The following is a 25,443-nucleotide window of genomic DNA, read 5'->3' on the forward strand; positions in this document are numbered from 1 at the left end:
ATCGGTATCAAAAGGCCATAAATTTTCCTCTGAATTGAAAGCAGTGTGAGAAAATGTGAGCAGTAAATTAAGGCAAATTTGAGAAGTTTCATTTATTGAATAAACATGTATGTACATGTGTCATCAAAAATATACAACATGACATATTATTAATATAGAGTGAGAAATGGTTCAATGTAGAAGTAATATGAAGATTGCAATATTATACTAAGTATTGAATCGCCAGTTATCATAGCCTTCATCTGTGTCCGTGGTGGTTTGTATGTTCAAAACACCGAAATCGCAATGAAGACGCGGAATTTGTTAATTTATTTAATGTTACTGTGAACACAGCAAGCACAAAATATAAATCACGAAAGAGAAGTGTGAAAACCAGTACTAACAAATATTGTTTCGAGAGGCTGAGATAACATTGTGGTTTAAAACCACGATATATTGGGTGGGAGACGGACACCTAAACCACAAGACAACACTAACTCTTAACTAATAAAGCGTGGAAACTGCAAACTAGACTAGAAAAATGTCATTCAAATTGTTTAACCATACTACGGACATTATACTAATAATTGATTCTAATCATTTCTGTCTCATCCGACATCGCTATATATATATACCCCCAGTTCTAGTAAAAGGTGTCCAAGTATACAGTCATTAACACACAATGATGTTGTCATTGCACACTTTAAGAACGTACAAACAAATGGTTTTCTATTTAGTGTATCAAATCACTATACTAAATAGAATCACCAATACGCCGAACAACACCAAGACAGTTTCTCATTGGTATTGGTCTTTACAGTGCAGCATGGGAATCATTTTATGGAAACACGACAATAAGGATGCGGCCGCATACTGCTTTCACCACTATGCTACTAGTTTTTTGCGCAACTGTACATTATATGGCTTCCCTTGACATTGTCATCAGGTTTCGTATTTCTGGTCAACTCAATATAGCTTCCATTAATATTTTAAAGAAGTTCCGATCTACTTGGTTTTCTCAATTCCACCATGATTGCTTTAACCGCTCCCATTGTCACTGCTAATATGTCTTACTGTCACACCTCATTCTCCTACAGGAATCCGTCAATGTCATCAGCATCAGTCGGCTGTGATCTGTATCGAGATTTGTTTAACTCAATATTGATGTCCTTGACTCTCATTTTGGAATGAACCTCTTCCGTCCACTCATTTTCCCCATGTAAAAAATCTTCCTGTCGTAAAAGTCGCGTAGGGCTGTGATCATGCGGTTCAGAATCTAACTCCTCATAGCGACCGTTGTCGTTAAAAGTCATCTGACGTCGGTTGCTTCTGTTACCGACCATTTTGTCTTTTTCGTATAAAGGATTTTTGAACCTCCGCAGATTTTGAAAATTCTCAAAATTTTCATTGTTTGACCGTCCGCCGGAAATGCTGGACGATCCGCGCCACGTTGTCATATCATTCATCTGTTTCCGGTGGTAAGCGACCAGAAGACCTACTGCCACAAACCCGATACAAAGGATGAGTGAACACAACAGTGGTATGAGATAAGGCGGCCCTGAAATGTAAACGTATAGTTCGCAATTATTTGCAGCAAAAAGACACTGACATACAAGATGCACATTTAATCGATGCAATGACTTGCATGGTTTGTATTGTTGCACCAAAAAAAAATCACTCAATTTCGGAAAAGTAGTACCGATACCGTACCCCTGCTTCCATCACTGGAGATCATGTCGACCCTTATCTCGGTCAAGGACGCCAGGTAGAGATCCGTCACATGACTTCGAGCTATGGCGTCAGCTAGTTGCCGCACAACCTGAACCAGCTTCTCGTCGTCTTGCGGAGAAGGGCCGGCCATGGTCTGAGAAAATATGTTGTTTGTTTTCAAATTTTTGAAAAAAATATTTCCAAGAAACAGGTTGATGTTTTTGTTTTTTGTTTTGTTGATGTTTTTTTGGTTTGTTTTGTTCCTTTAAAATTCTAAACGAATCGACCTGTTCAGTATTATTATGACTCTATATAGAAGAACCCATGCTGATAATGAATTATCTATGCTGAAAACAGTTTTCTGAACAGTTTTCTGAAATTCATTTGTTCATCGAATAGTGTTAACAAAGCAGCAATGGTTCACACATGTATACCTATATAATTATGTATACTTTACCACAGTTATTTCCAAAGCGTCCCTGCTGGTCGGGTGGATTCGACAGGCAACCTTGACGCCGGAAGCGTTCACACCGCGGGTAGCTGTGGGGATAGGCTGTGAATCCGCAAGCCCGCGGACCGTGACACAAATCTCCTCCACTGTCACGCCCTGCAAACACCAGGGAGCAAGCATCTCAGCGGAGTAACAGTGAAGCGTAATTACATTCATATATAATCACGTAGGTGGTACACATAAAAAAACACAATCACATTAATCACATTCTCAGTAATTTCAACACGCAACACACTATCACATACAGCGAACAAGTCGAATCAAAGATAATATTTTAATAAGATACACATTAACAACGGCAAACGTTCGATATATTATGTATTTAAGCTCCAGCAGCTGCATGAATGTTTGATTAAATAAGATATGCCTGCCAGTACTGAGGTATGATATATTCATGGCCAATAAGTACATAGTTCTAAATGAAATTGCTCTTGCAATAAAGCACTCTTGTGTATGACTTACGACAGGCATTTTTGATTTATCGAACGTCAGCCCTATAGTGGCACAGTTCCCATGCTGTCCGCTACCATGGCGACAGGTCTGTTCCTGGGTTGCGGCCTCCGTCACGGCTCTGCGTTTTGGTCGGCAGCGTCCCAAGGACAGACACGGCGGGGTGAAGCACGTGAAGTCCACAGGAACCACGCACACCTCGTCAATTGGGCATGGATGGAGGCGGCTAGTCACATTCGGGATGACGGCACAGCTCTCAGGCTCACACATATTCTGTATACGGTCAATCAGATTAGTTTCAAGGACAACACGAATGAAATATATAGGAGGTTTAAGAGTAATGAAGACTGATAAAGTTGTGTTTTTACACAATTGTTTCGTCTTACAAAATTGTGTGAAAACGTGATTGTGTTTCTTTAAAAAAATATATGAACGTTCACTGACAATTAGCATTACCCGTGGTATTAGACAGCGAAGAATTTGATCGTAAGAGACACACTACCTCTGAGCAGCTGACCTCCCCGTCTGTACATGTGCACTTCTGGCACTCGTGTTCCCAGCCACTCCCATCAGCAAACGTCCTACGCCTGAAAGAGCATGGCCTAGCGGTCCGCCTTCGTCCGTCAACCTCCTGGCAGCGGCCTCCGGAGCGTCCGGGCGGACATACACACCGGAACTCTCCGATACCATCAATACAGGTACTTCCGTAGGTACACGGGGCGGACATGCATTCATTGATGTCTGAAAAATTAAACATATAAAGTGTACACGTCTAAGTGTAAAGGGAGAGAGTGATTATGCCTGATGTTTATCGTTGGAACGTTCACTTCACCTTCATTAGAGGACACCAGTACGGGTTTCTACCAGTGATTCATTAAGCTAATGGCTGTCTTCCCAATGGAGATAAACTAGATATACCGCTATATATTTGTTGTGTTACTTTAATTTGACGTTGTTTTTTTCTAGTTAAAACGAGAATTGCTGTAAATGCTAGTGTGCGATAAAAGATGGGTTTGTCACTTACTGACTCTGCAGTCAGGGCCGGAGAATCCCGCCGGACAGACGCACGTGTAGCGGTTAACTCCATCCTCGCAGCTCCCGCCATTGTAACTGCACGACGAAAAAAAGTCATCACGATCAGGTATATTACACAATGACAGGACATAACCGCATATTTCTATATGATTATAGTTTATAAGCGTTACTTAAAAGATGAAAAAGATTTACAGGAAATAATTAGTTTTTTTTTTTAGTTAGAAACATCCAAATACCAATACTATATTTGAACGTTTATCAGATCGACAGAATGTAATTTATATATTTATTTCAAGAAAGTATTATTTTAAGAGGTTCGAGAAACGTTGTGTTTCTGTAAACAAATTTAATTTGTATTCAGTACAACAAAATGCGTTATCTAGCATGAATTCGTCATGAATCATCCCGTAAAATGACATATAATACTGAAAATATCGTAATTTTCTTCAGTATTTTTATTGTGAATGTCAAGGTTCCATTTGTTTTGTTTTTAATGCGATACACAAGATAATTTTACATGCATTATGTTGAATAACTTGGTGTAAACATGTTAGTAATTAGATAAAATTATTTCACGTAATTGTAGAAAAAGAGAAAAAAATGTACATGCACTTGATAAATTATTGATTGAAAAGAGTATGAAATTTTCTATTAAAACTATATATGGTTTGCTTTCACTGATATCAAATAGTTTACTGGGATATTTATAAAAACTAATGCATAATGACAGTTGAAGTAAGATATGAATGGAAATGATCCCCCACACAGAAAACAACAGCAAAACCTTTATGGCACTAAAATAAACTATATTTCAAGAATGTTATTTTGGCTCTTTGATTCTCTGAACGTTAATAGAAATTGTTCAGCCATGTGTATCCATTTCCTGTTATTCAAATGTATTGTGTTTTGTTACTTGTCTGCTTTTAGCACTTTGCCTTAATTCAAAATAAAAGTTGAAATTAATAATGGTTGCTTTCATAGCGTTAGAAGAGTGGTGCACTGTCGTTTGTCGTTGTTTTCCCGTATAACACAGCGTTTCTTCGAACATCGAGGACGGCAAAACCTCCTTACCAAGGGAAAGGATTACATTCGTCTATGTTAACCTGACAAGTGCGGCCCTCGAAGCCCAGTCGGCAGATGCATGTAAAACTGTCGCCGCTGTTCACGCACGTGCTATTATTCGCACAGGGGCTTGAATCACAGGCACGCCTCTCCGCTACATAAATATAAAAAAAAACAGCAAACATTACTAAACAATACAAGGGTAATGATATTCCTTCCTTGACTAACAGGCTATGATCAGAGCTACAAATACCATTGTATGCAAATAATATAAATCAAAATGCTAAAGACTTTAAAACAGAAGCATCAAGATGTCTTCCAGCTCAATTATAAAAGTATCGCTGGTGAGTATGTTTTATACGACAGTTGCCACATGCGACTTACGAGTGTGACAGGAGCTTCCCTGCCAGCCGGCCGGGCACCTACACGTATACGCGTCTCCAAGGTCCACGCACGTGCCACCATTCGCGCACGTGAAACTGTCACACTGGCTCTCGCCTGTATGCATACGGAAATACTAAAGAAATCTTAAACTTAAATTTGGAATAATGTTTATATGATCAAACAATTTTGGAGCACTTGATATGTTTACTTTTCAATCCAGCATAATTTAATAGTTCGTCTTGATTTGCGGGGACTTATATCAATTATGATGAAATCCTTTTGATCAATGAATATCTTGACATCGTTTACAGATCTTCTATGAAACAGTTGTTTGTACATACGGAGAGTGCAGGTGCGGCCCTTCCATCCGTCAACGCAGCGACATAGGAACCCGGACACGAGGTCCGTACACTCGCCGCCGTTCCGGCATAGGGTGCCCGAGCATTCGTCCTTGTCTGAAACAATGTGCCGGGAATTGAAGTGAGGATTATTCTAGCAAACACATATAACACTTATGACATGGCCAATTCCGTTCCCTTTTATAGAATACGATCACGAAATTTATGTCAGTGATGCAGATGATTTGTTAACGGTTATTTTAACTTTTGTTTGAAACTGCACTTACGATTTATGGAATGTCCAGGAAATAAAACAAATTATAAGAAGAAGCGTTTCAGCGTATTTTTTAAAAATAATTTTCTATGACAAAACGACCTCTATTTTTTACCAAAGCCTTTGCACATTTATTATTATGGAAGTGACTGTTACGTAATAGTAAATGGGGGAGGGGGGGGGGGAGCAACTGACTGATGTGACAGAGGGCGCCCTCCCAGTCCTCGGTACAGATGCATTGGTATGCGTTCACCAGGTCCACGCACGTGCCTGCATTCTGGCACGGGGAACTCGCGCAGTCGTTGACGTCTGCAAGGAGGAAAATAAACGTAAAGATGCATCTAAACTCTAAAGTGATTCTTTAGAAAGAGTGTTACTGCATCCATGTACATAGTAAGGTGCATGCACCTCGTAGTCTGTGTATAGGCTCTAATACACAGACCCACCAATAGAGCTAAATTCTCATCATTACAAACCCATGAGGTACAAACTGTAACCCATATAAAAAAATAAAAAAGGCGTTATATAATAAATTTACAGTACATGTGTTAAGTAAAACATATACTAGTAGAACATTATGGTATAGATTAAATGTCGGTTGTATGGTCGAAAGATATTCAGAAACATTCGGTCCTTTTCTTTTTTAGATCTGAGTTGCAGTCTAATTACTATCCAGTGTCCATTCGGCATGTGGCCCTGCTTTACATGCTGGTTTCTTTAATTTCGTTTACTGGATTTTCGGGGTGCTGTTCTCTTGTATATAAAGATGGATCATAATTTATTCACTATACGCCTATAGCCAATGAGTAATACATATTTCAAACAAAAATATTGAGAATTAAACATTTCCGGCATGCAAAATGATAATACTTTTCTTACAATTTTTCATCAATTTCTATATCAGACACACATATATTTTCAAAATGAATGTAAGAAGATGCAATCCAATACAATTTTCAACGGAATATACTATTTTCAACAATAAAATTACGAGTGAAAAAGTTAATTCGGTTGAATAATGATTTATACGTAGAAGCATTGCCTTATTTCAGGAATTTTAAAATATCAATATCATATCAGATATATCTGTACATGTTACATTTGGAGAAAAGTGTTAACTATAGAATGTATTTCGTCGTATTTTAAAACCTTTAGATATATAGCACGATAATTTGCGTGTAGTATTTATGTTATTCGTTGAAAGAAGTTCAGTGAATTTCATAATATTTGGGCGACGCCAATAATATCGACGTATGTTTGATTTCCGTAATTCATGATATAAAGGACATTCTAAGAAAAAATGAAATTTGTCCTCCAGAGTGTTGCAAAGTTGACATTTTCTTTCATTTCTTGGGGTTATTATGTGTGGTTTATAAACGTGGCAAGCATTAAACAAAACTATATGAGTATACAGTTACAATGCCTTTATCGACAACTGAATGACTGGAATTATGTTTCCAGTATTTCCTCATTTTTAATGATTTCTTTTTCTTTTTAAGTGTTTTTGAGTATGGTTGTTAATTTTCAATGTGAGTTTTAATGACCTTAAAAGAAAAATTTAAACATAATTTAACTTAAGTGCGAAGTTTGGGATTGTTTTATTTCTTGTCATTTCTAAAAGCTGAAGTTTCCATATTTTAATTGCAGGATATACATGCACTCTTAGGAAAACACTTTCTACCAGTGAAATAAAACCGTTAAGGAAATTGTTGAATTTAAGTAAAAGGTACAATTTTAACTTAAGATGCTTTTGCAATATAGCCCCAGGAGTATTAACTGTGGAACTGTACTGAAATGTCACTTTGTGGTCAATATTTGGTTTTGTCAAATGAGAAGAAAGTATTTCCAATACATTTATTTCAGTAATAAAACACCAGTCAGCCTAATGATGTAAATCAGATGAAGCGGTAGATATAAAACAGTGGCTGGCCTAGTAAGTGGGTAGTTCACTCAATAACGTGTTGATCACTTCAAATGCTAAGACTAAGTGTTGAGTGATCGTCGCTCTTGGTAAGAGTGTTTATAAACGCACTTTGGCAGGGCAGTAACACGTTGTGCCTACAGGCAAGTCACGAGATAAGGCCATGCCTTTTCAAGGCAAACCACCGGTCAAAAAGACAGTTAAACTCATCCTGTAGAAACTTCATAAAAAACATATTAGTTTAACATAGACTTCGCATTACCCAATTCAATTATTTTTGCAATACATTTCCCCATATTTATTTGCAATTGTTTGTTTCCAAACCATCCAGAAAAAGGCAAGTTTTAACTTAATGTTTTCACTTACTTTCCTGACAGAACTCTCCTGTAAATCCCTGTGCGCACGAGCAGTCGAACTGACCCCCGGGGCGGCTGATACAAAGTCCGTAGAGCCCGCAAATACCGGAAGACACGAGCCGCACGTCCCCTGGCACACCGTGACTCGCGACCGATAACGTGCAACTGTCCACATCTAGAAAATTCAAGAGTGCATTGCTTAGATCAATCAGTTCACTGTCTAGGCACTGAATACTAGTATTACATGTAAATTACTTGACAATACCTTTGTACAAGTGCTATGCTTCCGACATGGTAACACAAAGAATAGAAGGTATATTTGAATGCACTGTTTGGTGAATATGGATATGTTATATTTAAAAATCTGACTTGTCTTTCCACTGTTCATCAATTTATGAAAGTTATTCGATTGTCATCCCAAATGAAAGTATGTGTTTGCAGAATTATGGTATTGATAAATGCCAGAAGGACATGGTGTTGACGTGTAACTATCCACAATCTTCTTTTCTAACAAACATTAAGCCATTGTTAAAATAGTCTGTCATTTCCTTTTCGTGAATGTTTAGATTTCAACATTTATTCCGATTGATTAATACACGAGTTTAGCCATGCTATAGTTTGCATACAAACTGTACTTTGTGAATACTAATTCTGAATGGTATTGTCTTCCATTTATCTTGTTATTCACTGTATGATATATACATGTATAATTATTATGTAAAGTTTAGGCAAGAGTATCTCTGAGTTTGATTATACTCGTTCGAACTTGTTTTATATACTACAAGTGTCAGTAATTATCTTTTACTACTATTTGATGATAGAGAGCATGATGCCTCTCTGTTTTACAAGTTAATTGTATATTTTTACATATCGTTCTTTTCGTCAGTTATCCATAACTCATATAAGTGGTATAACATATATCTACTCAATGGTGAGCCAGATTTCAAATTTGGTCATTGTCCGTTCTTGGATGTAACTTTTAGCAAACGGTCACATGAATAGCTTTTGTCAGCTTTTTTGAAGCACTCTATGATCCAGTACATAATGATTATATCTAATTATTTCGTCTGTCGATGAAGGAAATGCAAATACTACCAATAACTTACATTGCGTTAAAACGGTTTTCTCAAGTTCACAGTTCTTGCCTGTGTGATCGTCTGCACAGTAGCAAAAGTAGTCGCTGACGTCATCATTGACGTAACAAGTTGCGCCGTTCCGGCAGGGATTCGGTCGGCATGGATCTGAATCAATCTGAAACAGACGGCAAAATGGAACGGCTGAATGATCTATTGGTTTGGGTGCTGCTGTTGTTTTTTTTCATTCTGGCATTGTCATGTACCTTTATGCAATGCGGTAAAATAAAGGGTTACATGTTCGATCCCGATTACAGCATACATAAACACGCGAAGGTAGTCACACGTTTAAAAAAAGAGTCATTTACTGGTTAGGGACCTCATTTCCGCCCACCATGTAAATCTCTTGTTGAGAAAATTGCATGACGATTGTTTTTCATATAAATGATAGTTTGAAAACACAATGATACATGGTATAATCATAGAATAAAAAAACAACAACAAAAAACCAGTCAGAATAAAAGTATACACAGATAAATCTCTTAACACTAGGGTGTTATATTTGAGTTGCTATAATGTCGTCTCTAACTTACATTATTTAAACTGTGTTAGGCCACTCCTTTTTTATTTTTTGGTTTACAAGAATTTTTGGGAAAAATGTCCACCGGGCGGTCGAAAAAAAAAAAAAAAAAAAAAAAGGAAAAAAGTCACAAAACATACTCTTAAAGGGTAAAAATCAGAGAACAACATAAAAACATTGAAAATTTATATCATTTACATGACATTTTAAATTTTTAAACTGCTATTAATGCATGTTTTAATACACTCAAAGTTTCAAAGTTCTAATTAAACACACAGTTTAAATCTTACATACTGTGCATATAAAACATCAATGAAATTGACTATAAAACATGTTTACATGTATAAACTACACTTTTTATCAAAGATACATTGAATATCACTCAGCAAGACATTTGTTAAGCTTCAAGGGTATGATAAAGCAAAAGTGAATGCAGAACACTAAACTGAACAATATTAAATTGAAAAAAGAGAAGGCAATTTTACGCATTAAAACACAAAAAAATGCACTGTATTAAAACAATACATACTATTTTCTAAACATTGTTTCAGTTATTTCAATATTGGAAAATGCCAAAGAAGTGAAATAATTACCAATTTTGTAAATAAGGAAGTAACATTTTATGAAGATATTTGAGCTTTAACTTTGTGAAAGCAATTCCTGAAAAACTAAAAACCAAACTAGACCTAGATTTGAGTTTTAATAACCTTTACCATGGTGGGTCCTAGTTGTGTGTAACTCGATCCATGCTAAGTTCGGATATTTTCGGACCGGGATATTTACCATGGGATGTTCACCAAATCCATTTCAAATTCAAATCTTGCAGCAAATTACCACATCAGTACATAAAAATCACATAACAAAATAATAAATCTAGCATGTGACTTAACTTTATGTACCAATGATAGTAACAGAGAAATCCATAATTATGTATCGGATATTTTCATCTTCTTCCAACTCCGCCATTTTGTGTATACACGAGTTCACAGGGCATCTATACTTCATGCTTGTTTATTTTTCATTTTAAAGAGTATTCTTTGGTTACAACAACAAATCTCCTTTATAGTGAAATATCAAGTTCATTACAAATTGAAATGGACTTATTCAAAATAGTTTTCCGTGTTATTTTATCTAAATGTTTTGCACACAACTCATGGCATTAGTATTAAAATGTCATTGCTCAAGACATGTGTTCAACTCTTTCATTGTTTTTACTCTACTATTAACCCAAACATGAATAAACATGTAATCTAGAATAAACACAAGCTTTACATTGACTCAATAACAAGTATTTCCAAACCATTTTGTGATTTCAAATCCATAAACACCATCGACCGAACTTGTGAAACTAGGTCACCGGTATCAACTTAGAAATTTTACTTTCGATTTCACCACTCACACTTAGTGCACTGTTATTTGATATTTAACCATAAAATGTTATAAAATGTTTTTCTCACACATAATTTACAGATATTTGTGTCTACTAATTCGGTGGCAGCCGCTGACAATTTTATTTTTTATCTATAAACATCAATATTTTCATGACCTAAATTGGCGGGGAATAACAACAATCACGTGACAGTTATTGTTTGTGTCGGCTGTTAAATTTGCCAATGTTTATTGCTATTGTTATTTTAACAACTCCTGCATATTCTAATTAATTATTTCATACAAAGAATGACTGCTATCGTCAATTCCGCCATTGCCATCGGCGCTGCCATAACAGTTGACTGGCTCACATGCTATCACTATAAATTTGCAAATACGGCCACGGAACAACAAAACAGTCGAGATCTACTGCATTCGTACTCCTATCTGTGCGTTTTTCTTTCGTTTCGCACCAAAATCAATACGGTCGGGAAAATAATTTTGAAAAAATAGTGAAATTCATTTTTTATTTTTTTTGTACTTTTCGGAAAATTAGACCCGCCGGTTTTGTAAACCAATTTATATAAAAGTAGTGGCCTTATTAATTATATAATTTCTTTACACAAATGCTTGGGATAAAATTTAACATATATATATTATTCGATTTTATCAATTTAATGAATTTACACATACTTGTGTTACTTACAAGTGCATATATACATAGGTTTAATTAATCATGATCTGACTGGTATACACCGGGTAAATAATGACAAAGTGATACTCGTCTTCAATATCAATTGAATTACATGCGTACAATGACGTTGAGCTACATCAAATATATTGTGGCCATATCGGTTTGCTTCGATGTGAAGATTATGTGATGACAATCTATATGATACATTCTTTGTATATTAGGTAAAGCATACAGATAAGATTCAATTTCACACCGATCCTTAAATAAAAAAACATGTGGAGGTTAGTAATACTAGTACATGAATTTTAAGTGCACGGTTGATATAGCAAGAAAGGTAATGCAATGATTTTTTTTCAGTTTGATACAGTCCTATCAGCTTAAACATATTAGGACTCTGGCAGTAATAACGGCTTACATATATTTTTTCTATATACATCGCACTTGAAACATAGATTAAACACATCTTCCATCATCAATGTTTCTGATCACAAAATACACATATTCGATCATATCTTCTAGTCTCAATTCAGAGTTTATGACATGATAGTCGTAGTTGACTCATCACATGTCGATAACGCGTTACGATCATAGCGTCAAGATACTGTTCATATCCAATATTTGGTGTTACATTTTCATATGACAAACTAGTTAGTATCAATGACTTTAAACCAATATTTCACCATTCGAGTCTTGTAGAAAGTTTTATGCTTAATATGCGCTTGCAACAATTCAGATGTACTCTTTCCAATTCTTTATCATTGGAGGATCCCCAAATTTCACATCTCAAAGGCGTCGAAAAGGTCATACTGTGTTTTTTGGTTAAAATCAAGGTCCTTTAAATTTCCATTTCATGTATACATAGCTTTTAAAGCTTTTCCTGCTAGCATTTGCTGGTTTAATACTGTTAAACTGACCGTTTACAACTAAATATTATATCAGGGGTGGTATTCAATATACAACTTAAGTAAATCTTATGGTTGTAGATCTTCGGCCGTTTCTGCTAGTATAACCATGTCGTCGGCACATAGGACTTACACCACTGTGATCTGTTTCACCGTATTTATATTACATACCATAAGTTGTCTAGTGATTACCAATACTGTTAATTATATTAACTATGTATCAAGAAACAGTATATGTTTACGTTACTTAATAGATATTTTTCAATCTTGAATCTATCAATTTTATAGAAAATGTCTTCAGGTGGGAACTCGTGCATTGCTATGTTTTAGATATGAACAAGTGGGAAAATTATTGGTACATTACCAGTAACGTTACAATGTCACTTTAGTGGAATTTATTTAACAAACTTTTTCACTGCGAAATTCGGTCGAAAATACACCGTTTCCTCTTGAGTTATTCCAGTAAAAAAAACTCAGTTTCCGGGCGAAACCAGTGTATGTTTTTCATTATGTCACATTAGGTGAGGGTGTACTTTACGCCGACGTTCTGTCTTAGCAGCAAGCTACGGGGTTAATCAGAAGCTACCAATATAAAAGGCTTTGTTTCCTCCCAGCATTTACCATGTACATTTGTGTTCACTCTACACGTGTCTGATTGCAGCTTAACGTGTTGTCTTGTACATTAAAGCTACAATTACTTGTTTCGACACCTACCTGGCACTCAAACCCTGCGTACCCGAGCGCGCACTTGCAAGTATATCCAGCCACATGATCCACGCACGTGCCCTCATGTTTGCAGGGAAGACTAGCACACTCGTGCACCTCGTGTTCGCACGTGACGCCCTCGAAACCGGGCGCGCACCTGCACAAATACCCATCAACCAGATCCTGCAGCAAAGAGTGGAGAACGTTGGTTATCGTGTGTTATGGGAAAACACAAACTACGATACATAGCATTATATACCATTTAAATGCACGTCAAGCCGAATTCTTCATCTCATATTGACAACTTACATTGCATGTCCCTCCATTTTTACACTGGCCATGACAGTCGTCTGCGTCTGAAAACAAATGTGAAAACAATCGTAAAAATGCAGCTAGGAGCCTTCTGACAGGCCAAATGTACGTGGAACGTTTTATAGGGAGAAGCAACAGCGTTCAAGCTTGTGTCTAGTCATTAATATCTATTTGATTGCATTAAAGTATTCCCCCTTGGCATACACACATTTTTGTGTCGTGAAGTGCAGTGTTAAAATATCTGTGTTATCTTTTCTTTTATGTATACTGTTTATACACAGTTAATACAACGGCACAGTGCGTCTCAAAACGACGTCCGCATAGACCCGACCTGATGTCGGGATTCAACCATAAGTCACAAGTTGAGAGGTCTGGCCTGTATAGTGAATGTTGCAAACCTAGAGATTGTGCTGTTGTAAACTTTCTGTAACCAGTAGAGAGCGATGCGCGGTCGTGCAACAATTTGACACCTCTGTTTGGGCGCTAAATTAGTATTATAGTGGTCAACAAAACGATTTTTGAAGCTAGACATAAGTTAAGTGTGAATATATATATTTGTTTATCATAATTCGATTGGGAGTAAACATTTGTTTAAAATAGGTAGGAATTACATGAATTGATATATAACATATACCAAGAGAGTGCAATGTTGTCAAAAACCCGTTACATTGTATTTAGATTACATGAAACATATGTACCCCACAACCCGACTGGCAGCCAATTTGTTATTTCGCAGTAAATGGCTGTGGTACAATTTTAGGAGATATGTTGGAAATATTCTATACACGTAATGTTGATATCTAGGTGAGTAAACGCAATCTTTGAGTTTATAAAGGTCTTTCCTCGCCCTAGAACGGCTTCATTATGACTAAATGTGCGTAGACGCCAAGAATAAATCATCCTAGTAGTAGTATTATGGTTAACCACAGACTTATACTTGGTCTTTCCTATCGTTAAAATTTCAGACAGATTCGCGCGTGAATATGTCGCGATTTTTCAAACGCAGTGCTTTCCCCTGACAACGGGAAACCCCGCCACTGCGTCTGACCAACGACCAGACAAAGTGAGGAGTAGTAAAGTTGTAGACTATATTTGAAGTTAAATGTTAAAGTTTTATGTTAAATATCGATTGTTTAATTATCCACAGACATCAAAACAGTTCCCTTACAACATAGATGAAGGAAAGTTGAAAGAAATGTGTTGTTGAAAAGTACTCACTTTTCTTACAATCTAAACATTTATCGATAGCCCTTGTCCATTGAAAATTGTAAACATGTATCCCTTCGTGTCACGTCTGACAGAGAAGGCATGAATCCTCTAAAATATGCCGGTGAAACTACTATGTTCATGTTCTGGAACTCGGTCTGCAACCCCTCGCTATCATGACATTTGACAGTATCAAAATCTGCCAGTTCCCGATGAAATCGGCCAGCGGTGCCGCGACTCATACAACGTGCCCAAACCTTGCGTATTGAGTCCAGGCCAGCGGTGCCGCGACTCATACAACGTGCCCAAACCTTGCGTATTGAGTCCAGGCCAGCGGTGCCCCGACTCATACAACGTGCCCAAACCTTGCGTATTGAGTCCAGGCCAGCGGTGCCGCGACTCATACAACGTGCCCAAACCTTGCGTATTGAGTCCAAGCCAGCGGTGCCGCGACTCATACAACGTGCCCAAACCTTGCGTATTGAGTCCAAGCCAGCGGTGCCGCGACTCATTCAACGTGCCCAAACCTTGCGTATTGAGTCCAGGCCAGCGGTGCCGCGACTCATACAACGTGCCCAAACCTTGCGTATTGAGTCCAGGCCAGCGGTGCCGCGACTCATACAACGTGCCCAAACCTTGCGTATTGAGTCCAAGCCAGCGGTGCCGCGACTCACTCAACGTGCCCAAACCTTGCGTATTGAATCCAAGCCAGCGGTGCCGCGACTCATACAACGTGCCCAAACCTTGCGTATTGAGTCCAAGCCAGCGGTGCCGCGACTCATATAACGTGCCCAAACCTTGCGTATTGAGTCCAAGCCAGCGGTGCCGCGACTCATACAACGTGCCCAAACCTTGCGTATTGAGTCCAAGCCAGCGGTGCCGCGACTCATACAACGTGCCCAAACCTTGCGTATTGAGTCCAAGCTTGCAAAGGTACTGTACAGAAGAACCATTTTTGCCAGACACATTGTCTATATCTGTTTTAATTTCTAATGCGCTTTTTCTCACAAATCTTAAAATACGCTCTTTGCTCCTCACGTATATTTTCGTCGAATCAGCCATAATTTAGTTGCCTTTAAAAGCGCATTTAGGTACCCGAGCACGTGGAGCACGCGTAAAAATTGGATAGACATAAAATCACTTCCCTTTCCAATGGTATACTATGTGAACGAGGAGACCATGATTTTGCAGCTACGTTGACACTACTAATAAAACGTTCCTCAAATAACATCAGCTGGATATTTGGGATTGAAATATTTTCAGGTAACAGTTGCGCTCGCCTTGGCACATATTCAGTCTTCGATATACCAATACCTTGTATTATTTGTTAATAAATTAACTTCGTACACCATTGCTGTTTAACTTCAGTACACTTTCACAACTGTTCAAGAAGCTTCGAAGTGCATGTAGTGTATCCCTTTTTGCCCTAAAGCCACTATATCCGTCACATAATTCGGAACGAGAGACCATTTTTCCCGGTCGATGTTAAATCACGCCGGCCAAGCAGTGTAAATTCGTCCCAGCCAAAGAATGTAAATTCGGCCCATCCAAAGAGTTAAAATTTGGGGTCGGCCAGACAGTGAACATAAGAGCCAGGCAAGCAGTGTAAATTGGAGTCAGCCAAGGAGTGTAAATTTGGGTCGATAAAACAGTGTAAAGTGTGGTCGGCCAGAGTAGTGCGAATGCTGGCCGGTCAAGCAGTGCGAATTTTACGGCTGGCAATCATTGGAGCCATAACATTTTGTTATGTGTTGAAAGTGCTCCAATGCGTCTTCCGTAAAAGTGCCAATGAGTGGAATATTGTTGTAAACAGTGAATATGGTTTCTTATTTTTCATTTTTAGAGGTGTATACGAGTAAGTTAAAAAAAATGGAGAATGTAGTTCCACATAGGATTGGCTATGAATTGTTCTTGATGTAAAAGGTCTGAATAAAATTTAAAATCTGATCGTCTAGAACTTGCATAACTTACTATAGGTTAGTGTTGACAACGTAAAAATCTGGATTTTCGTGAGAATTGTTATCGTACCTTAAGTTTAAGCAATTTCTTTACATGTGGGTGTTTTTTTATTGGCAAAAGGTTGTCTCGTTACAAATTTTAGAACTTTTTTGTTATACTTGATGCACTATGCTCGATTTTCTGAACGCTGTGATACCAAAAAAGTTTTAACAAATAAAGTTTTAAAATCATAATAATTTTGGCCGGCCTAACGGGTAAATTGGGGCAAGATTAGCTGTCTAAAACTGTGACATCAGTGGCTAGGGAAGCACTTATAGCGATTCTTTTTATATTTTCTACTACTGCTACTGCTACTGCTACTGTTACCTAATATCATGGATTCAGGCATTTGTAACTTTTTCCCCAGAAATACATATAGTATACTGCTTCGCATAAACAAGTTTGATTTTTAAGAGTGTCATCAAAGTTCCCATTATGGCTCATAATTACATATTAGCGGCGACTCATATCAATTCTTCAATCATACGTTGCCTCAACCTGATCATTAAATTCAAACAGGTCCACGAGGTCCACGTATTCCAATAAGCATTACCTATTTAACGATAATTAGCATGACCTTATCACGGCTTCCAGACACTTAACCAGTGGTTCCGCTTTAAGTTCAAGCATCTTTCTCCTGATGAAAATGTCAAACATTTGTTATGTCACTGAATAGAAAAAAATCAGATTTCTTGTCATGAACATAAAAACATATACTACAGAACAAATATTTGGAAAGAATGTCGAAAGACATTAGGTACATATGTACTGGAAATGACTTACTAATGTCACAGTTTTTGCCACTCCAGCCCGACTGACATTCGCACGTGTAGTCGCCCACCATGTCCCTGCACGAAACCGCGTGCACGCACGGCCGACCCGCACACTCGTCCATGTCTAGCTGACACTGAGGCCCCTGCCAGCCTGCCTCGCACGTGCAACGGAAGCCGTCCACGAGGTCCACGCACGTGCCACCGTGTAGGCAAGGCTGGGACTCGCACTCGTCTATTTCTGAAATAAAACGTTCGTCTATGGAAGAGGACGAAATTTGTGTTATCTATTTTAAAATAAACTGCCCTACATATCTGGTTATGCCAAGGTTGTCCACCAATAGCACTTAACCCTTCAATTATGTTGCATCATCATTTGTGCATACTAATTGAATGTTGTTTTCTCATCAACAAGCAATTAGGTTTTGTTGGAAATAACTTGAATCGAAACCAAGCATACTTGTTCTAGTAATTTAGTGTTATTTGTTAGAATGTCTCGGTCTACGAAAACTAATATCACCATTCTAAGCGTGAAGGAACGTGGAAAAAAATGATAAAAAAATTGCTTTGACAATTTCTTTTTAAATCTAAAAATAATAAAAATACAGAAAAATATGAAAATGCATTTTGAGATAACAGAGAGCCTATGTCCAGGCAATAATTATATCGGATGATTTGTTTAAGTAATAGGTAAGGAAAAATAAAGCATATCATTAGGCATCAAAAAACGGAATAATTATGTTTCTTGTGAAAGAACGATCAAAGATAATATTTTTTGCCAGTGATATAACTCATCTCAAATTATATTCTGTAATAGCGACTGCTTTATAAGAACTTAATGGGATTTTAAAACAGAAACTCTAATAACTATGTTTCAGAATGTTCAAACATATTTAAAAACAAATAATTAATTCATATTATTAAATCCATCCTTTAACGTGGTCAGACAACATAAGCACTTAAATATGATTCCCGTCAGCCCGCGAATTGGGCAAATGTAATACGAGTATTTATAATCTTATGATATTGTATTATATATGATTATCTTTATTATATATTGCCCGATTGCTCAGGTCGTACCCTATATGTACGGTGTATAGGGGTGATCGGAATTTCAATAACAAAACTACAGACGTAGCACGTCGGGTTGCGCAGATAAAAAATTAAACCACTTTAATTAATAACTTCATTAAACAATAACGGTCGAAGATGTAGGGAGTATGATACAATGTTATGCTTTATCATTAAACATTAAATGCCAGAGTTTGATTACGCGTTTAGTTTATTAAAACACTTCGACAAACGTTTTCAGAATACGGCCGTCTGACGGAGCACTGTCAAAACATTATTTTGGAAACATGTTTGATGAAGTGTTTGATGAAACTAATCACCTTATCAAACTTCGGTAATAAAACTAAGGCGGGCCTCTTTAAGCGGAAAAGACTGCCCTTTGCTTTATTTAAAATGGTGTAGTAAAAGTTTTCCCAGTATATCCCACATCGGGTCACTTACTAGCGCCATAACGAATATATCACGTCAAAAACTTGTATTTTTATTGACCAAGACATAAAACAGTAAATGATTATACCGATGGAAATATGGGCACTACAATGCTACGTTTCATCGAAATAGAAATTATGATAAAAAAATAATATCTTGAGCAACAGGCCATAAAATCAATTGCTTTAAAGGTGTACCTCGTGAGCACGTGTCCCCTGTCCAACCCGGTCGGCACGTGCACACAAAGCCGTTTGTCACGTACAAACACGTGCCCCCATTTCGACAGGGTGATGATGCGCACGGGTCATCGGCTAAAATGAAAATAACACTGATCATAGAGGGTTGGTACGGTGAATTACATCAAATCTTATTTATAGTACAAGTGGTCGTTCAAGCAAGAAGCAAGGCCCGTACAGCACATGTTCTCATTAAAAGTTCTTAAATCGTTTGATATAGGGTTTTCGAACTTCCACTAAAGCGTTCCCGTACCTATCTTGCAGTTCCTGCCCTTGAATCCGACGGGACACTGGCACGTGTAGTTGTCAGGTTCGTGATTTATACACAGACCATTGTTCTCGCACGGACGATGCCGGCACGTGTTCAGATCTGCAAATGGTCACGTCACACACATTATATAATCTCGTTATCAATTACACAATCTTACAGAAGAATAAAAAGTTCAATCATAAAGAAACATATGTGGTCTTCAACGGCACTATATGACGTACGTTCGGATGAACAAAACTATGCAGGTATTACCCACAAATGATTACTGATGACTCGGTACGTTGATAAACAAGAACTATTACTTTTTCAAATATTGATTTAACATTAAATCAACAGTTATTTCCCTTTGTTTATTTCCAGACAATGATAACACTGGTTACTGCTAACCTTTATCACAGAGGATGCCTCCCCAGTTGGTATGGCAGTCACACGTCCAGGGTGAGTGGCGACACGTGCCGTGTTGGCAGCCCGGATAGGGAATGCACTGGTCACACAGCTCCCCCTGCCACCCGAACCCGCAACTATAACGCATACATATACATTTGAGTGATGGCACGTGCCGTGTTGACAGCCCGGGTAGGGAATGCACTGGTAACACAGCTCCCCCTGCCACCCGAACCCGCAACTATAACACATGTATGTACATTTGAGTGATATGAAGTGTCGTGTTCGCAGCCCCAGTAGGGAATACACTGGTCACACAGCTCCCCTGACACCCTAACCCGCAACTATAACATACATGTACATTTAAGTGATAGGAAATGCCGTGCTCGCAGCCCGGTAGTAGCATAATCACCCCTGTCAACTGAACTCGCACCGTTGACATACATATTAACACATGAAATAAAGCACGCGCCATGCTGACAACCCGAGTAGGGGCCCCCTTTCAGCCGCAACCGCTCCTGTAGCATATGTATATACACGATTATCTTGTTAAGAGCCCGGGTAACGGATGCACTGCATGGTCACATAGCTTCGCCTGCCAGCCGAAACCCGCACCTGTAACATATACATATGAGTAACAGCATTTGCCATGTTGTCCCCGGAAAGGGATAAACGGGTCACACAGCTCCAGTCGAATCAAAACCTGAGGAAAAAAGGCATCGACATTTAGGACTTAAATGGAAGCGCTGAAAGTGCGACAAACGCGAGTATCCTTTTTACAGAACAAAATAGAACAGCACATTTTTACATTTCTGTTCTCAGGCAATACAATAGAATCCAAAAACTGTTCTGAGTGGTCCCAATCTGTAACCGATACGTGCCAGTCTTAACCTAAGAATATCCAACAGCCTACTGAACATCAATGAATAATAAGAGGGCTATCAATGAGTTTTTCAATGAATTTTATTTCAGTTGTTCTTTTCCGTTATTACATTTGCATAAATACCATACTATGTATATACCTGCATTCTCCCGGTGTTTCACAAGAGCCGTGGAGGGTATGACATCCAGTCTTGCAGATGGCTAAAACATCAAATTAATCTAATTAAGTACACATACGTCTGCGGTACAAAATTGTGGTATTTCATGTTTTTTTATATCCAAATAAGGATATATTTTAGTACTTGAATAAAGGTTATATCTCTAAGAATGGCGCAGACAGCTTTTCCAAACGTCCAACTATTGTAAAAATACGTTCGTCTTTTTTGAAGCGATATAGTCTAGAGAGTGTATCGTCAACTCATTTATAGTGTTTACGTTGCTAGTGTCTGTACCTATGTCGCAGTCTGCCCCGAGCCAGCCGTCCATACAAACTTTGTCGCCGTTTCCACTGCACGTGTAATGACCGAGTCGGTCGTCACGTGGGCGGCAGAACTTGGAGCACGTGGTGTTGTAGTAGTTCTCCTCACACAGAACGCGGATCCTGTAAGGGAGAGCGGCGTCAGAGGGGAAGTACATTATCAAAGTGATCGAGTATCACCCTGACATATTCAAAAGTATCTAGAAATATGTTTAATAGTCTCATAGCTGCCAATTGACCCTTCCTCTCAGAATCAATTTGTAGAGATTGATTGTCCAAAAGCTTAAGCTAAACGCCTCAAAATAAGATATGTTTACGCTCTGAGGGAGGTTGCGAAAGTGAGTAATGAAAATTAAACAACGTTACCCTTAGTTTTTTTATATACAATGTTTATATTTTTCTCGCTACTAATTCCTCCATGTATAATGAAAGTTTATGAGGTAAAGAGTTGGTAAATCATCATTGTAAAGTTCTTTAAACGTTTTTTTTATTCATTAAAACCGCACGAATTTGTGTATATTGCGTTACTAATAAAATATAACATAACGTTTTTACAAAATAATTTTCAACATAGCGTGCAAAAACAAATAAAGTTATGTAATCTTGTGTTATAAAAGGATATGTCATATCATAAATACGTATTGGACGTTTTTTATCAATAAACCTCCAAAATTTCTTAGAATTGTGAGGATAACGCGTGTGTAATTTACGTTACGTTCAGTTATATTTTGCACAATAACGATAAATGTTGTTAAATGATTAATACTTTTTTTTACAAAATAAACACTGTCCTTATACACACTTTATATTCTAGCGTTATTTCTTTTTTTAACCTGTAATATAACCTACGTTACCATGACAGAAATTTTGATTATTACAAATTTAATGTCGTGAGGGGTTAGATCTAATAGAATTGCAAAAAAATAATGTCCATAAACAATTATATAAAATATGTATCTGTAAAAAAGAAATTGTAAAATGACATATAAAAGAGAGATACGTGTATATAGTTCATACTCATTAAAATCTAAACATGTATTATAAGGAGTTTACAAGTACATACATAAATTGATAATTGGAAAACTATTTGAAAAGGAGTTCCTCTACTGAACAAAGTGCCAAACTTTCTATCGTACATTTCGAAAGCACTGTAGACGAACAGAGTGGTAGTTTTAACGGAAAGTGGATTTGACAAACGGCACGATGTTGATAAGAAAATACTAAGCTATGTTTCTCCCAAAAGTAGACTTGAACAAATTTGTAAACTCTTACCAGAAACATTTGATCCAGAACATTAACGGGATCAAGAAAAACTACAAATGCCACAGACGAAAGTGCTCCAAGTAAGTGCTCCAAGAAAGTCACTATTGAAATATTTCTCGAGAAGACTTTGATTGCCCCCCCCCCCCCCCCCCCCCCCCAAGAAGAGGCAGGCACTCGAATTAAATTGCACTGTATGCACATCAGAAATAAAGAGCCCGACACAGCCGAGATCATTGTAAGATATCCGGACACAAATGTACCTGTGCTGCTAACGATGTATTCCAGGAAAATAAGCAAGTCATTTATTATTTGACAATGGAGTAGGTAATAAAACTCAAAACAAAGGAGAAAACATTTGTTCAGTATCACCAGGCATTTATAACTTCACAGTGTGAGATACAAAAAGTGAGTTTTTTTGGAGGGTGAAAACTCTTTCTAACCAAGAATACACCGTTCTACGCTGTCTTACGGAGATCACTTTGCTACGCTGTCTGACCAAGATCATATTACTACACTGTCTAACCAAGATCATATTGCTACAAGTCATATTGCTACACTGTGACTAACCAAGATCACATCGCTACATTGTCTAACAAAGATCATATTGCTACACTGTCTAACCAAGATCACTACGCTATACTGTCTAACAAAGGTCGTATTGCTACATTGTCTAACCAATGCCATATTGATACACTGTGTAACAAAGATCACTACGCTATACTGTCTAACAAAGATGATATTGCTACATTGTCTAACCAAGATCATATTGCTACACTGTCTAACCAAGATCACATTGCTGTACTGTCTAACCAAGATCATATTGCTACACTGTGTAACCAAGATCACTACGCTATACTGTCTAACAAAGGTCGTATTGCTTCATCGTCTCACCAATAAAATAATGCTACAATGTCCAACCAAGATCACATTGCTACACTCTCTAACCAAGATCATATTGCTACGCTGTCTAACCAAGATCACATTGCTGTACTGTCTAACCAATATCACACCGCTATACTGTCTAACCAAGATCATATTGCTACACTGTGTAACCAAGATCACTACGCTATACTGTCTAACAAAGGTCGTATTGCTACATTGTCCAACCAATGCCATATTGCTACACTGTGTAACAAAGATCACTACGCTATACTGTCTAACAAAGATCATATTGCTACATTGTCTAACCAAGATCATTTTGCTACACTGTATGACAAAGATCACATTGCTGTACTGTCTAACCAATATCACACCGCTATACTGTCTAACAAAGGTCGTATTGCTACATTGTCTAACAAAGGTCGTATTGCTACATTGTCTAACCAATGCCATATTGCTACACTGTGTAACAAAGATCACTACGCTATACTGTCTAACAAAGATCATATTGCTACATTGTCTAACCAAGATCATATTGCTACACTGTGTAACCAAGATCACTACGCTATACTGTCTAACAAAGATCATATTGCTACATTGTCTAACCAAGATCATTTTGCTACACTGTATGACAAAGATCACATTGCTGTACTGTCTAACCAATATCACACCGCTATACTGTCTAACAAAGGTCGTATTGCTACATTGTCTAACAAAGGTCGTATTGCTACATTGTCTAACCAATGCCATATTGCTACACTGTGTAACAAAGATCACTACGCTATACTGTCTAACAAAGATCATATTGCTACATTGTCTAACCAAGATCATATTGCTACACTGTGTAACCAAGATCACTAAGCTATACTGTCTAACAAAGATCACATTTCTGCACTGTCTTACCAAGATCACATTTCTGCACTGTCTTACCAAGATCACATTTCTACACTGTCTAACCAAGATCATATTGCTACGCTGTCTCACCAAGATCACACCGCTAAACTGGGTAACCAAGATGATATTGGTACACCTTCTAACCAAGATCATATTGCTACACTGTATAATCAGGATCATATTACTACGCTGTTTAACCAAGACCAAATTGTTACACTGTTTAATCAAGATCATATTGCTATACGGTCTAACCAAGATTATATTGCTACACGGTCTCGCCAAGATCACACCGCTAAACTGTCAAACCAAGATCATATTGCTACACTGTCTAACCAAGATCATATTGCTACACTGTCTAACCAAGATCATATTGCTACACTGTCTAACCAAGATTATATTGCTAAACTGTATAATCAGGATCACATTGCTACACTGTTTAACCAAGATCACATTGCTACACTGTCTAACCAAGACCATATTGCTACACTGTCTACAAAGATCACATTGCTGTACTGTCTTACCAATATCATATTGCTATACTGTCTAACCAAGATCATATTGCTATACTGTCTAACCAAGATCATATTGCTACACTGTCTAACCAAGATTATATTGCTAAACTGTATAATCAGGATCACACCGCTACACTGTCTAACCGAGATCACATTGCTACAGTGTCTAACCAAGATTATATTGCTATACTGTATAATCAGGATCACATTGCTACACTGTTTAACCAAGATCATATTGCTACACTGTCTAACCAAGATTATATTGCTACACTGTCTAACCAAGATTATATTGCTACACTGTCTAACCAAGATCATATTGCTACACTGTCTACAAAGATCACATTGCTGTACTGTCTTACCAATATCACACCGGTATACTGTCTTACCAAGATCATATTGCTATACTGTCTAACCAAGATCATATTGCTACACTGTCTTACCAAGATTATATTGCTAAACTGTATAATCAGGATCACACCGCTACACTGTCTAACCGAGATCACATTGCTACAGTGT

The 25,443-nt window shown here is 37.6% G+C and overlaps 1 protein-coding gene across 1 annotated transcript in view; it reads right to left on the minus strand.

Moving 5' to 3' along the window:
• Positions 1-200: 200 nt before the first annotated feature.
• The window catches only part of LOC128207660 (protein jagged-1b-like), a 40,833-nt gene continuing 15,590 nt past the window's right edge, over positions 201-25,443 (minus strand). Inside the window, exons 4-23 of the mRNA XM_052910716.1 lie at positions 21,354-21,502; positions 21,042-21,102; positions 20,023-20,156; positions 19,618-19,734; positions 19,326-19,439; positions 17,642-17,869; positions 13,652-13,698; positions 13,352-13,525; positions 9,127-9,271; positions 8,031-8,195; positions 5,939-6,052; positions 5,473-5,586; positions 5,132-5,245; positions 4,757-4,901; positions 3,675-3,760; positions 3,153-3,391; positions 2,663-2,923; positions 2,147-2,296; positions 1,690-1,843; positions 201-1,537 (exon numbers count right to left, since the gene is read on the minus strand). Of these exons, the coding sequence (XP_052766676.1) occupies positions 1,071-1,537; positions 1,690-1,843; positions 2,147-2,296; positions 2,663-2,923; positions 3,153-3,391; positions 3,675-3,760; positions 4,757-4,901; positions 5,132-5,245; positions 5,473-5,586; positions 5,939-6,052; positions 8,031-8,195; positions 9,127-9,271; positions 13,352-13,525; positions 13,652-13,698; positions 17,642-17,869; positions 19,326-19,439; positions 19,618-19,734; positions 20,023-20,156; positions 21,042-21,102; positions 21,354-21,502 (3,178 nt within the window). The 3' untranslated portion in view covers positions 201-1,070. The remainder of the gene's footprint in view (positions 1,538-1,689; positions 1,844-2,146; positions 2,297-2,662; positions 2,924-3,152; positions 3,392-3,674; positions 3,761-4,756; positions 4,902-5,131; positions 5,246-5,472; positions 5,587-5,938; positions 6,053-8,030; positions 8,196-9,126; positions 9,272-13,351; positions 13,526-13,651; positions 13,699-17,641; positions 17,870-19,325; positions 19,440-19,617; positions 19,735-20,022; positions 20,157-21,041; positions 21,103-21,353; positions 21,503-25,443) is intronic.

This window comes from Mya arenaria, chromosome 11, assembly GCF_026914265.1.
Source record: "Mya arenaria isolate MELC-2E11 chromosome 11, ASM2691426v1".
Taxonomy (NCBI): domain Eukaryota; kingdom Metazoa; phylum Mollusca; class Bivalvia; order Myida; family Myidae; genus Mya; species Mya arenaria.